Source organism: Camelus dromedarius, chromosome 6 (genome assembly GCF_036321535.1).
Source record: "Camelus dromedarius isolate mCamDro1 chromosome 6, mCamDro1.pat, whole genome shotgun sequence".
Lineage (NCBI taxonomy): Eukaryota > Metazoa > Chordata > Mammalia > Artiodactyla > Camelidae > Camelus > Camelus dromedarius.
The window spans coordinates 16,418,437-16,433,325 of NC_087441.1; the positions used below are offsets into that span (position 1 = coordinate 16,418,437).

Here is a 14,889-nt window from a genome sequence, read left to right on the forward strand (position 1 = left end):
TATGTATCACTTGATGTGAACGGAGAAATGTGGATTAAATGATAATAAAAAGTTTTCATTACCTAAAAAAGTGCAGAAAAAATTCAAGTTTTAAGTTCAGTGCTCTTTATTTTGCAAAAACAAACAAAATCCCAAAAGTTAAAATGTAAAATAAATCTTTGCCACAAAAAATTTACCTTTGGATATAGCTTTTCTAATGTCACACGAGAAAATGCCTTAAGCAAAAACATATATAGAATATAGAACTCAGGGTAAAACTTTGAACTCCATGGTGTCTTTCACACGTTTTTCCTTTCCTCAGCTGTCTCTCCACCTCCTCCTGTAACCTAAATGTAACACTTTCAGACTTGTTTAAAACACGTATCTATAAGAAATAACTTCAGAAAAAACCTACAATTGAGAAGTTTTAAGCAAAAGAAATGCTTCTTTCTTTAAAGTACTGTACTTAATTAAATTGTAATATGCTACACGTAATAACACAGACAATTAGCAGCATTTTTTCACATCCATAAAAAATCAAATTAAGAAGTTATTAATATCTCAGTTATATCTATAACCATTTTTGGGAACACTCTGTACAATTGAAATGCAAACCAAGGGAATTAAGGTGATGCAAAACTTCAAATGGATGTAATATACAGAAGTTGTCAGAATATAAGGTTTTAAATAAACTTCTAAGCAAATACATAGGATTTTAGTTTGAAGAGTGAAATGAACTGGATATGTGGTACATACAGGGAAACCACTTCCTACTGACAAACTGCTAATCAATGAATACTTCAATGATTTTAGAGCCAAGGACAAATGCAACAAAGAATTATGTTTGAGGTTATGGAGGAAGCTCACAAAAATCTTTCACTTTTTTCTAATATTTTGACTTTTTTTGGTTTGTTTTCCTGAAATCTTGGCTTGCTGGTGACTCTAACTTTTTGTGTTAGAAAAAAAAAATAGAGATGTTACTTCTCAAATTACAATACATTCCCTGGGTTAGTTATTACTGCAGACTGTCTCTTATCTACAGACTGAATCAAGTATAACTCTGAGAAGCTTATTTCCTATTTTCAAAAATACTTCAAACTTTCTAATCCTAAGTGAGTTTCTAGTTTGCTGTGCATAATTTGTAGATTAATTTAAAAATGAAATAAAATAACTCAAAATATTAATTTAAAATTTTCTTATAAAATCCATCTCAGGTAAATGTGTCTACTTCTCTATCTGAAAATAATTACAACTGGTTCATTTTATATACAACAGGAAAAATGACAGCTGGTATAAAAATTAAGTTGATACACAATTAACACAAAGTAACACAGCAAATTAAATAATTGAAGCTAATATGCCCTTCCACATGAATGGGGAATCAACCAGTATACTATTTTACTTAGTGCTTCTCAACTTCACATCTGTAACTACTGATTTTATTGATGACATTCACAAAACTGTACCTTTAAAAAATGGCCTAATACTTCCTGTGACATATCATGGAACAATGGGTTTATTAGATAATATATGATACAAATTAAGCCATTTGTAAACTGCTAAAAGTTCATCATATAGCTGATTCTAACTAAACAGAAATGTTATTCATAGGTACTTTCTACAAATTCAAAAACTTCTGAAAATGACTATTTCTAAGATATTTCTTTTGGCTTGATCAATTATCTCTGTCACATATATTTAATCCCTCCCTAATGATATTTAAAGTAAACTTTAATGTAAACTTTCATATCCCATAGTGCATGTTATAAAAATGTAAACACAAGAGCTCTATTAATGAAAAGAGTAAATAGGAAAAATGCTTAACAGACTGTGTGAAATTAAGGTGTTCTACATATGCCTTCAAAGATCACAGGGAACAGAAAAGCAACCATCACGTCTGCTGTCAATTTATGCTCTGATTATTTCTTAATGAAAAACGAAAACTGGTTTAAACAATTTTTTATAGAAGAAAATATTTAAATTCCATTAAATGTAAATAAAGCCTTTATATTCTTCTTCCTTTGTTGCTCTAATCTCAGACGAGCCTGTGTAATGAGCTTGCTACTTCTGGGTCTACCAAAGTCATCTCTTTTCTGTCTGCATGCTACTCTAGGAACCAATCATTTACTGTCCACTGATGGTCTCATTTGCTTTATACGCCAATACAGAAATAATTTAGTTACCTAAATGCACATATTTTCCTTTCCTTTTGGCTCTTTAAAACCTTGGAAGGACATGTACGTATTTATAGTATATTTCTACAGAAAGTATTTTGTAGATCATCAGACTAGACACTTAACATAGATAATTATTGACAACGGATGCTTGTGATTTTTTTCCATGCGACAGCATGTGCACTAAGATTTAACTGGCTCATCACCTGAGTGTACCGGAACTGTTAGCAAATAAAGGGCATTTGAAAAAGGGAGCTGAGCATTTTACTGAGATAATGAAACTTTTTTTTTTTTTTAGCAATTTTAATTAAATAATGCAAAGGTACATTTGGTTAAACATTTTATAAAAATTCAAGCAAAATTAAAAACTTAGCCAATTCCAACATTTCTACAAATTTAACCAGTAACTATTTTGGTCAAATCCACCTTTAGCTGAATTAATGAGAACAAGGACAAGGACGCTGAAGTATTCTCCTCACCACAATGGAGGTTTTTCTCACTTTCCACACTGCATGGCCACTACATGGAAACTCCCAGAATGATGAGCAGTTCAGTCATGCTCTACACTTTTCTTTTCAATGAAAAGTGATGTATCGCCTTGTTTTGCTTTTGACAAAATATGGACTAAACACAAGTATACAATAACAAGAATCCAAGAGTAGCCCATACACACATCAACTATGTGTATGTTTTTTTTTTTTTTTAATTTAAAGCCCACCATTCAGCTTATCTGTCTAAAGATATGGTAACAAACAGTTTGTTTCTTTTTCACTAATGATATGATGATCAGTCAGCTGAAGGGAGGGAAAGTCCAAGACAGCTGTTTGTAATTCAGTCAATGACCCAAACGTAACTATTTCAGCTTCAGGACTTCTGACTTACTGCCTCTCCCACAGAGAGGTCAAACACTGGTGGCAGATACAACAGCACGTAATCTTTTGGCATATGGAAGTTTAACACGGGAATGATCCAGGAATAGTCCCTGCCATGTCTCCTCACCATCCCTCTGTTTCTTCATTTGTAATGTGTCACCATCTTAGTTCCCAAACTGTCAACTCATAGCTGGCGCACACCATATGCTCCACTGTGAGTGTGTGTGAACACTCCTCAGACTGAGGTAAAGCAGTGCGTGATGGTGCTAAGTTAGAACCGTCTCCAGCGATGCACAGCCTCCTAATGTTAACTTTCCTAAAGTGAAATCGACAAAATAAAAAAGGAAAATTCTTTTCCCTTCTGGCTGAAGTTGAACTTAGTTGGACTTCTGGTTGTCAGAATTGGTACCACTTCTTATCTTTGTATTTCAGCATCATCTAAAGGGGAGAAAACATGAAAAACATGTTTTAAAAATGCCAGAATAACAAGATTTATAACCAGTTTCTATACTTTTCCAAAACATTACATCATTCTGAAACATTCCCCAGTGTTTTATATTTAATATTTATATTGAAAGCAAGAAGTAAGAACTGTTCCATTTCAAGGAAAAAAAAGACTATGAAGAACTAGCCTAGAGGTCCTCATATTTCTTAAAGACAGGACATAAGTAAATTTTGGCTCAGCACATTCTTTGGTGATCTAAACTAATAACTTAAAAATCAGTTCACTAAAATGAATTAAAAATAATGCTTAAAGAATGTGGTATGTGAAAGGCTGAAGTTACTACTGCTGCCATGTACTATTCACTGAGCACCCAGCTCTGAGCCAGGCGTGGCACGACACACTTCCCCTCCATGACTTCACTTGGTCCCCACAACAACTCTGAGTTAGGCATTACTAGCCTCCCCATTTTATAAATGAGGAAACCAAGGCTTATACAGCTTAAATGAGGTAACCCAATTGTGAAACTGGGATTTGAGCCCATGTAGTCTAATTTAATAACCCATGATCTTTTTTTTTTAAGTTTCATTGAAATATAATTGACATACATACAAGTGCATATGTGAGTTTTGACATATGTATACACCTGTAAAACTGTCACCACAGTGAAAATAATGAACATACCTCCAAATTTTCCCTAAGTCTCTTTGAAATCCCTTCCTTCCAGTTTTACTTTTCTTGTCCCCAGGCAACAACTGACCAGATTTCTATCAATTTAGTTTGCATTTTCTAGAATTTTATGTAATTGGAATCACTGAATGAAGAACCCATGATCTTAATGGGTTCAATATATTGTCTTCCTCAGACTCTCAAATATGGCTTAAGAACAACATTTGGTAAAAGGGACAAGCTTGAGACTGAGCTCTTTGTTAAATATTTAGACCGTAGATATATTCTGCAACTGATAGAAGTGTTACATGACTGAGATCACAGTCAAGGGCAAGATTATGTCAACAAAGTTCTCGACCTAGATTGAAGGCACTAGCCTATACCTGGGGTGTGCTGGCCTAGCACAAGGACTCACAAAGGATGTCTGAATCTCTGAAAGCCTGGACAAATCTATTTCAGGTCAAGTTACCTCTTTCATGCATTCTAGGTGTCGACATTATTGAGCAACGAAGACTTTTGACTGAAAAGTTTACAGAAGAGCTATTACTGATAGATTGGGTACTCAAAAATAAAAATAACCTTAATATGGTTCATCAGATAACAAGCTCAAAATGTTTTTAAGTCTAGGCTAGGAACTAAATGTGTAAAGTAGCCCCATGTAAAGCATCAAGGAGTGGCAGACCTGTGTGTCCAAATGAAAATCGTGTATTCCACCTGACAGCCTTTAAATTCAGTTTTCCAAGGGTACTATGCTGGCCAGTGAAGCATATTTGTAAGAGGGCCAGTACAAGCCCCTGCTTCATAGCATCTGTTTTTAAGCTCCACCACGACTTCCTAGTTCCTCAAGGAGAATTCGTTACAAAAATGCATCTCATTGCTCCTCTGTATGAATTGGTCTACAGACAGATTTAGTATTGGTTAGCTGAATAAAAACATTTGTCAATTTCAGTTATTTAGATCTACCTAAAGAATCAGGAGAGGCAAATTATTTCCTTCTCTAGGAGAAGTTGGTAGTACAATCTGAGGCACTGAGAAAAATTCACCGTTATTGCACTCCCTGAGAAACTGCTGCAAAGCCAGTGGTTCTGTTCACAAAGAGCCTGAAGGTGCAGGTTCCTTCAAAATTTATAAACCTCAGTAAGAGACATATTCTTATAATGGTTCCCTCTGGTGGCAAAAATCAGGAATTTGCAACTGTGCAGAGGATACACAAAAATTCATGTGTAGAAATACAACAGCTATAAAAATAAAGTAATTTTCATACTTGCTTTACCTAGATTTTTTTGGTTTAAATATTTGCTTGATAGACATACCTCATGAGCGTGTTTAGAAAACGAATCTGCACTGGATAACATAGCGGCGGTTCTTTCTTCCAGGTCCCCAAGTTTCTGCCCTCTTTCATCTAGTGCCAACCTGGCTCGTGCTAATTCACCAACAACTCCAGACGCTGCTCCTTTCACGCCTTCAATGCCACCAGGGCCAGGGATGTGCTGAGCAAGACTCCTTGAGGCCTTTCCCGAGGACGATTCTCCAACTGAACAGATTTGATAAGTGAAAGAGTAACCCAGAAAGTGAACATTTTATTCATATAAAAATCCTACTACCTGATAGCATTAAAACATGATTGAGTGACAATATAATTGAAATATTTGTATATTTTGCTTTGTAAGTAATGTTTTTATTATGATTGTTTTAATAATTTATAGATGCTTTTTCAAACATACAAAAACACATATAATAGAACTTGAGCAAAAAAGCAATAGGTAATTATTTGCTGAAATGAATAATGGGTATACTGACCCCAATTTACATAACTAAAAAAAAATCATTCTTAAGTGTCTAAAAAATTAAAGATAAATTAACTTAAAGATATTTAAATTCAAAGATATAAATTTAAATATACATATTTGATTTAGTTTATTTACTCCATGCTTTCTCTTACTTAAAATGCTATGCTTGGGCTTAGAAGAAAAATGTAGAATTTACTCATAGTATTTCTTTTCAGTCTCCAAAAGCTTCCTTTTCTTTCTCTCCATTTATCTTGTCACTTACCAAATGGATCAAATTTTCCTTTCAAAAGATCTCAGGAATTCATTGCTTCCTTTCCCTTTGTAATCTAGGTCTAACACTCAGATTACTGCAAAAGTCCTAAATTTTGTTCAAGACTGATGTCAGATTCCCTCTTCCTTCAGCATACATTTCTTTCTTTAGAAATATAATTCACATACCACAGAATTTGTCCTTAAACAATTCAGTAATTTTTTAGTTTATTCAGAAGGTTGTGTAACCAGCGTCACTAATTCTCGAGCATTTCCATTACTCAAAAAACACCCCCAAAACCAGAAAACCATGGTTATTAGAATTCACTTTCCTATTTCACACAAATGATTCGCACACTATATGGCTTTTGTGTCTGGCTTCTTTTCATTTAACGTCAAGATTCAATCATATTGTAGCATGTATCAATACTTCATCTTTTTCAATAACTAAATAATATTCCATTGTATGGGTATGGCTATATGGGGACATTTTATTTATCTAAATTCATCAGTTGATGGACATTTGAGTTGTTTTCCCTTTCTGGCTATTATGAATAATGCTGCTATGAAAATTTGTATAAGTTTTTGTATAAACGTGTTTTCAGTTATCTCGGGTATATCCCTAGGAGTGTAATTGTTGGGTTTACAACTTTACACTCAACTTTTTGAGGAACTGCCAGGGTTCTCCATAGAGGTTACACTGTCTTACATTTCTACCAGCAATGTCAGAGGGTTGCGATTTCTCCACATTCTTGTGAATGTCTGTTACTGCATGTCTTTTTGATCACAGCCGTCCTAGTAAGTGAGACATAGTATCTCATTGTGGTTTTGACTTGCATTTCTCTAATGACAAATGATGTTGAGCAACTTTTCATATGTTTTTTAGCCATTCGTATATTTTGTTTGGAGAAAAGTCCATTCAAATCTTTTGCCCATTTAAAAATTGGGCTATTTGTTTTTTTACTGTTGAGTCATAAGAGGTTTTTTTATATTCTGGATGTTAGATTTTTAACAGATACTAAATTACGTTTTTTGATTTTTAATTTTGATGAAATCCAATTTATCTATTTTTTTCCTTTGGTTGCTTTTGATTTAGGTGTCATATCTGAGAAACCATCACCTAATCTAAGGTTGCAAAGATTTATACTTTTGTTTTCTTCTAAGAGTTTTATAGTTTTAGCTCTTACATTGAGGTCTTTGATCCACTCTGTGTTAATTTTTGTGTATGGTGTGAGGTCAGGGTCCAATTCCATTCTTTTGCATGTGGATATCCAGTTGTCTCAACACCTCTGTTGAAAAGACCATTCTTTCACCATTGAATTTTCTTGGCATCCTTGTAGAAAATCAATTGACCGTACATGTATGGGCTTATTTCTGTACTCTCAATTCTATTCCATTGGTCTATGTATCTATCCTAATGCCAATACCATACTATCTTGATGATTACAGCTTTGTAGCAACTTTGGATACCAAAATGTGAGTCTTGCATCTTTTTTCTTCTTTTCAAAAAAAAATTTTTGTGTGTGTGTATGTGGCTATTTTGGATATTTCCACTTCCACATGAATCTTAGGAACAGCTTCTTTCTTTCTTCAAAAACCACCTTGACAAGGATTGTGTTGAATGTATAGACCACCTTGTGGAGTATTGCCATCTTAGCAATATAAAATTTCCAATCCATGAACAGAAGATATTAATCCATTTATTTGTCTTAATTTCTTTAAACGATGCAGTTTTTAATATGTTTCACACTTATTTTTGTAAAATTATTCCTAAGTATTTTATCTTGCTGATGCTATTATAGTTTTCTTAATTTAATTTTGGTTTGTTCATTGCTAGGGTATAGAAAAGCAATTCTTTATTCTTTACATGGATCTTGTATCCTGAAATCTTGCTGAAGTTATTTATTGGCTAGAATGTTTTTATACAGTTTCCTTAAGATTTTCTATATTCAAGGTATGTCATCTGTGAATAGTTTTATTTCTTCCACTCCAACCTTCATGCCTTTATTTTCTTTTCTTGCCTAGTTATCTTGGTTAAAGCCTCTAGTACAATGTTAAATAGAAGTAGTGAGACCCTATGAATTCCAATATAAAATTTAGAATCAGTTACAAAATTGAGGGCGGGGAGTGGCAAGGACGTTATTAAGTGTTTATGTGTCTGTGTACCTGCACACATTGCTTTTGGGAGAACTGATACCTTTTATTGACTCTTCTCCTGCATGGACATGGTTTACCTTTCATTTATATGGGTATTTAACTCTTCTCAATAAAATTTGATAATTTTCTATTTTCTCCATGGAGGTCCTGAATATCTTGTTAAAATTTATTTATAGGTATTTGATTTTTTTTGACACTCTTAATGGTAGATAAAATAATGTACCTACCCGCTCCCCCGCAACAAGAGGACCACACTAATTCCTGGAATCTGTGGTTATGTTACATTACATGGGAGAAGGGACTCTGCAGATATGGTTAAGTTAAAGACTTAAAGACAGATTAATTATCCAGGTAACCCAATGTAATCACATGTATTTTAAGCAAAGAACTTTTCCCAGCTGTGGATAAAGAAATGTGGCTTTACAAAAATAGAGAGATGCAAAGAAGTTACTAGCTTTGAAGATTAAGGAAGAGATCACCAGCCCAGGAATATGGATGGCCTCTAGAAGATGGAAGAGGCAAGGAAATCAATCCTTCCCTAAAGCCTCCAACAAGGAACACACCAGTGGTAACATGTTGATTTCTAACCCACAAAACTGTAAGATAATAGAATTTGTTGTTTCAAGTTACTAAATTTGTAATTTGTTATAGCAGCAATGGAAAATGAATACAAATAGCAATTTAAAAAATTTCATTTTTAATTGCTGTTAATATGAAGAAATTTTATTTTTGTACGCTGATTATATCCAGTCAGTTTGATAAACTGTTATTTCTACCAATTTAGCTACAGATTTTTTTGGTTTTCTAAATATGTCATCTTATCATTCACAAGTGATTATTTTGTTCTCCCTATCTTATTTTTGTAACTTTTATTTATTTTTTCTTCCCCTTCCATACTCTAGAGATTTTAATACAATGTTGAATGTATGTGGTGGCAGGATTATATCTCATTCCTTATCTCAAAGGAAAAAAAATTTAATATCTTTTGATGTTTCTGCATTAAGTGTGATAAATATTTGCTGTAGAGTTTTGGTGGTTAAACATTGTATAATATTTTGTAGCTAGTTTACCTTCTAGGAATTTTCACCAAAAATGGATACTGAATTTTAACACATCTTTTTTGCATTTGTTGCGGGTGGTGGTATAATTTTTCTTCTTAATCTGTTAACGTGGTGAACTACTGATTAATTTTTTAAAAATGATAAACCAGGTTTGAATTTCTGGAACAATGCAAACTGGATCCTGGCATATCATTTTTATTACAGCTATACTAATATTTCATTCAGATTTTGTATCTATATTCACAAGTGATATTTGCCTTTATTTTTCCTTTCCCCTACTATGTTTGTTTTTGGTATCAAGGTTGTGTTAACCTCACAAAAATTAGTTGATGATGGCATCTTCTTTTTGTATTATTTGAAAGAGTTTATGCAAGAGCAAAACTATTTTTTCTCCTAAATATTTGGTGGAACTTATTAATGAAGCCCAATTTTAGCCAGAAGTTTACTTGCTATTCAGATTTTATTTCTCCTTTTGTCCATTTTGATGTTATATTTTTTCTAGAATTTGTTTATTTCACCTACATCTTCAAACATTTTACTATGAAGTTATAAACTATGTTCCTTACTGTTTCTTTTAAATGGCTGCAGTATCTTTAGTGATGTCTCCTTTCTCATTCTTGATGATGTTTACTTGCGTCTGCCTTTTTTCTTGCTCAACTTAAGCAGAGATTTATCAATTTTTTTAGACTTTTAAAGAATCAACTTTCAGCTTTGTTGATTTTTTTCTATTATGTATTTATTTACTATTTCATTATCTTCTTTCTGCTTTCTTTGGTTTATTTTGCGTTTTTTTCTATCTTTCTGAAATGGATGCTCAGTTTACTTTTTCATGTTTTCTATTTTTGATACTGAAAATGTATTTAAGGCTATTAAATATCACTCTCAATATTACTTTAGATGCATACCAATGGTCATGAATCCTTTGACACGCGTTATTCAAAAGTATATTTCTTAATTTTCAAACATGGGGATTTAAAGTTAGCTTTGCTATTGATACAAGCATAGCTGCATTGTGATTAGATCACAAACTCTTAATTGATTATAATCTTTTGAAATTTGTTGATTTTTAAAAAAATCATCTAACATATGGTAAACTTAAAACAAAACCTTTTTATAATGTAAGTTTCAAACAGATAGCAAAGTAAAGAACTGTATAATAAATATCCATATATCTATTATGTAATTTTGGCAACAGATAATGTTTTTTGCCATATGACTATGTGTGTATATATATAATTTTTGAATGGAATATTTAAAATTTATTATAGGCATTGATATTTTACTCCAAAATAATTCAAGGGGGAGGGTATAGCTCAGTGGCAGAGTGTGTGCTTAGCAGGCACAAGGTCCTGGGTTCAATCCCCAGTGCCTCCATTAAAATAAATAAATAAATAGATAGATAGGTAACCCCTAGTCCTCCCTACCCCCCAAAAAAACCTCCCAAATAATTCAGTATTCATCTATAATTTCCCTACACATAGAATACATTTTATAAACATTCTCTGTGTGTGTTTGAAAATGTGTACCCTGCAGTGTCCTGTACCTGCTCATAGGTTTAAGTTTCTTAATTGTATTGTTAATGTCTTCTGTATTCTTTTGTCTGCTGTTATACTTCAATCAATGGGTATATTAGAAGTCCCCACTATGACTGGGAAATTGTCCTTCTAGCAGTTATGTCCACATTGAAATAAAAATATTAGGTACATTTAATAGTGCCTTAATATTTACTCTTAATGATATTAACATAGTTGTACCAGATGATTCAATTGTGTTCGTGCTCTTCTTGTTTTTAAAATTTCAATCTTTCTGTGCTCTTGTGTTTTAAATGTGTCTCCTGTAAGCAATACATTTTCTTCTTTTACAACTTAGTCTGCTAATCTTTATCTTTTAACTAGAAGTTTTTTTTTACCCTACCTACACTTACTACTGTTATTTACATTGAAGTGAATCTACCATCTTTCATGTGCTTTCAATTTATCTCACCTATTTTGTGTTCTTTCTTCCCTCCTTTTGGAAGGACTGTGATTTTCCTGCTGTTCATCTGGAAGTTATGTACTACTTTTCTAGGTTACATAGGTTACCCTAGAAAGTACAACATGCATCCTTAACTTATTAATGCTAATGGATACTTTTTACAAGTCTCTCAAAAAATACAGGGATCTCTGATCACCTTAAATCCATTTATCCTTTCTAACTTCCTTGATTTTATGCAATATTTTGGGTCATATAATTTATTTATTTGTGTATATACATATCACAAGACTTTGCATTATAGTTTATAAAGATTGTATTAATTATATTTATGCATGTATTTATTACTTTATTTTGAAAGCACAGTTTCCTACATTTCTGACATTCCATCAAAATTATTTTCCCTCTATCCGATGCACATCCTTAGAATTCCCTTTAGCGTTTGATACCAAGGCTTATTTCATATTTGTTCACTTGTCTAAAATTGTCTCATTCTTGAAGAATATTTTAAGCACAGAATTCTAGATTAAGTACTATCTGCTCTCAGTATACAGAAGATCATCCTGCTATCTTAGCTGTTGAGAACTCAGTTTATACCTTGTTAGAAGGTATCTATCATTTTTCTCTAGCCACTTTAAAGTTTTTCTCTGTTTTTGATAAACCTTATTTTCATGTGATATATCTAGCTATGGATTTTTTTTAAACCCTTCTTGGAATTCATTGGGTTTCCTCAATGTGTTAATTGGTATCTTTTATCAATTCCGAAAAACTCCCAGTCATATCTCTTTATTGATTCTTCACATTCTTTCCTATTTCGTTTTTGAGAAGATCTAAAAAATGCAATTTCTATTTCTTTTATCTTCTCTGTATTTTACATCTTTTTGTTTCTCTGTGCTACATTCTGTATGTTTTATTTTGATCTATCTTTAAGTTACATAATTCTTTCTTCAATTGTGTCTAATTTGTGGTTAAATTTATCTACGAAGCTTTTAATTTTGGTTTTTGAAATCTTTTGGGTTTAGAATTTCATTTTAGTCTTTTACACATTTGTATTGTTTTTATAGTTTTCAGTTACCTGATAAAATGTTCAGGCACGATACTTATCCCCTTAAATATAATGTGCATAATTATTTTATAGTCTGTGTCTGATGATTCTATATTTGAAGTACCTGTGATTCTGCTTCTGCTTTTTCTGTTTTATTGATCACAAGCATTGATTCCTAGTATTCCTGATTATCTGAATACATATTTGAAAAATTATTTCTAGAAATAATTTGAGGATTTGGAATATGTTATCCTCCTTGAGAGAATATTTTCATTTGAATCTGCCAGGTGCTGGGGACTTCAGCAGGCTGCAAAAATCTTAACTGCAGATGAAAGTTTTCTAGGCCACTCAGACCATTTGAAGCTGAGCTGAAAGTCTGTCCATGTGTGTATGTGCTGATTTACTTCTAGTTCATCTTTACTGTTAAGCTGTGGCCCTTTGGGGTCCTTGCAAAGAGGAGTTACTTATCAGGGTTCTCATCCTTGACAGTTCTGTGGATCTACCTTGCTAGTCCTAAGATCGTGTAGATCTCACCTGCTGCTTTAGGTTAGCAGAGTGCCCTATGGTAAAAGTGGCCTGAGGCTCCACACTCACCACCCTTATCTGTGGATACTGTCTTCACTATATTGTTAGCTCTTTGATTTTTTAAAACTTTGTTTATTTATTTATTTGAGGGGGAGGTAATGAGGTTCACTTATTTATTTATTATTACTATTTTTCATTAGAATGGCAGAAAATAATTTTGTGTATTTTGCTGAAACATGGATATATTAGTAGTTATTACAGAGTAAAAAAGTGAACAAAATTTACACATGTAAGAAAATTTACATGGCTTGAATGTTTCCATTTTATAGGTATATTATCCAAATTAAATAAATCAACTTACATAGTTCTTCTCTATCAAGAGATTGTGCACCACCTCCAAACAAGCCTTTAAAGAATCCCCTGTTTGGTGCTTCAGGTGTTTCTACAGGAGTGAAGAGTTCACCCAGCATTTCCTTTAAAATCAAAACAAATTGTAATTGTTAAAGTTTCAGGAAAACTAAACTATAATTCACAAAACCATCAATGAAAACTCTTTAACTCAATCTTGTAACATTACCTGTTGAGATTCACAAACAAGGAGTACATTTCAAATGATCAGATCTAGTGCATTCTGATTTTTTCAAACAGTAAGTTATTAAGACTAACTTGACTAAGAATAACTTGCTACTTTGGTTAGATTCCCTTTCTCACATTTCAAGCAAAGATGACATTCCTGCTTAAACTGTAAAGAGATTCCAACCTTTACGACAAAATGTTCACATAACTCTTATTATCAAGAATTGGTAACTGTATGAATAATTAGGTATTCCTACATTAGAAAGAAGAAAATCTATCAGCAAGTTGAAAAGTCTAGTGTAATGATGATACACAGTTTTGGAATTATCACCTTCAGCTGAGTTAGAAAATTAGTCATTTAGAAAGACACACAGACTTCTTTTTTTCATAAACATAGGAAGAGAATTATGCCAACATAAACATGGAATTTCAGAAAACTAACAGTGATATGGAAAGGTTTCTTTCTATATTGTCGTATTTTCCTGAAATTTTTGTCAATATTCTTCAGAGCACAGAAATGGTCCAGGAGACAAGAAAAACTGCTGCTATTTTTGTAGATGAGACACCAAAGAGGGAGGAGGAGTTTATAAAAGAAGGATGGTAGCAACATTATTTACAAAACAGCTCTGGGAAGTTCTAGAAGCAAAATAAAAGCACAGTGAGGCTTTGGGATTGCATTTCTGCCCATTAGAGAGAAGCTATGATAAAGGACAAGTACACCACTGGTTCCAGGTAGCAGTTCTGCTGTATTTTGATATTATTATACTTGGGGATAATGTATGTATTTTTTAGAGTTTCTTCCTTAGGCCTGGGCTAGGAAAGTTAATAAAGGATGTCCAAAGATTTTGCTTTTAGGTATATCCATATTAATGTTGTCTCTCCAAATAGATTATAAACGAGAAGAGATAATATTAACACTATACAAGAAAGAGTTTCACTTATAATGTTGAAGTGAATTAAACGCTTTCCATTTTAATTACCTTTTCTCTGGGTTTCTATAAAGTGGAATAAAACTGGGATGAAAAACTTCCTGAAATCAATAAATCAAAAGGTGTTGAAACCCACCATAGTATATACTAATACTTATTATTTAATTCAAGTTCATATTAGCCTCTATAACAAAAGTGATTTTAGGCAGATTTCTAATCTTTTTTATACTGTGCTTCACAGATTCTAATTTAAACTGTATCTACTACATTGATAAAACAAAAATGGCAAACAGCTACCATTTGAGTATCTTTTATAAAAGCTAAATCAAAAGAGTAATATGACATATACATAGAGTGATAGCATAAAAATATGATTTTAAAGATTTACTTCACTTTAGAGTTATGGCTTATAGCTCTTAATTTATTTGGTGTTTAATGAGCTTGCAATTT

The 14,889-nt window shown here is 32.6% G+C and overlaps 1 protein-coding gene across 5 annotated transcripts in view; it reads right to left on the minus strand.

Annotated features, from left to right (window-relative positions):
• Positions 1-82: 82 nt before the first annotated feature.
• The window catches only part of STXBP5 (syntaxin binding protein 5), a 153,710-nt gene continuing 138,903 nt past the window's right edge, over positions 83-14,889 (minus strand). For all 5 annotated transcript variants that reach the window (XM_031456508.2, XM_031456505.2, XM_031456507.2 and 2 more), the window contains 3 exons: positions 13,296-13,407; positions 5,450-5,670; positions 83-3,463 (listed from right to left, as the gene is read on the minus strand). In XM_031456508.2, the coding sequence (XP_031312368.2) occupies positions 3,422-3,463; positions 5,450-5,670; positions 13,296-13,407 (375 nt within the window). In that variant the 3' untranslated portion in view covers positions 83-3,421. The remainder of the gene's footprint in view (positions 3,464-5,449; positions 5,671-13,295; positions 13,408-14,889) is intronic.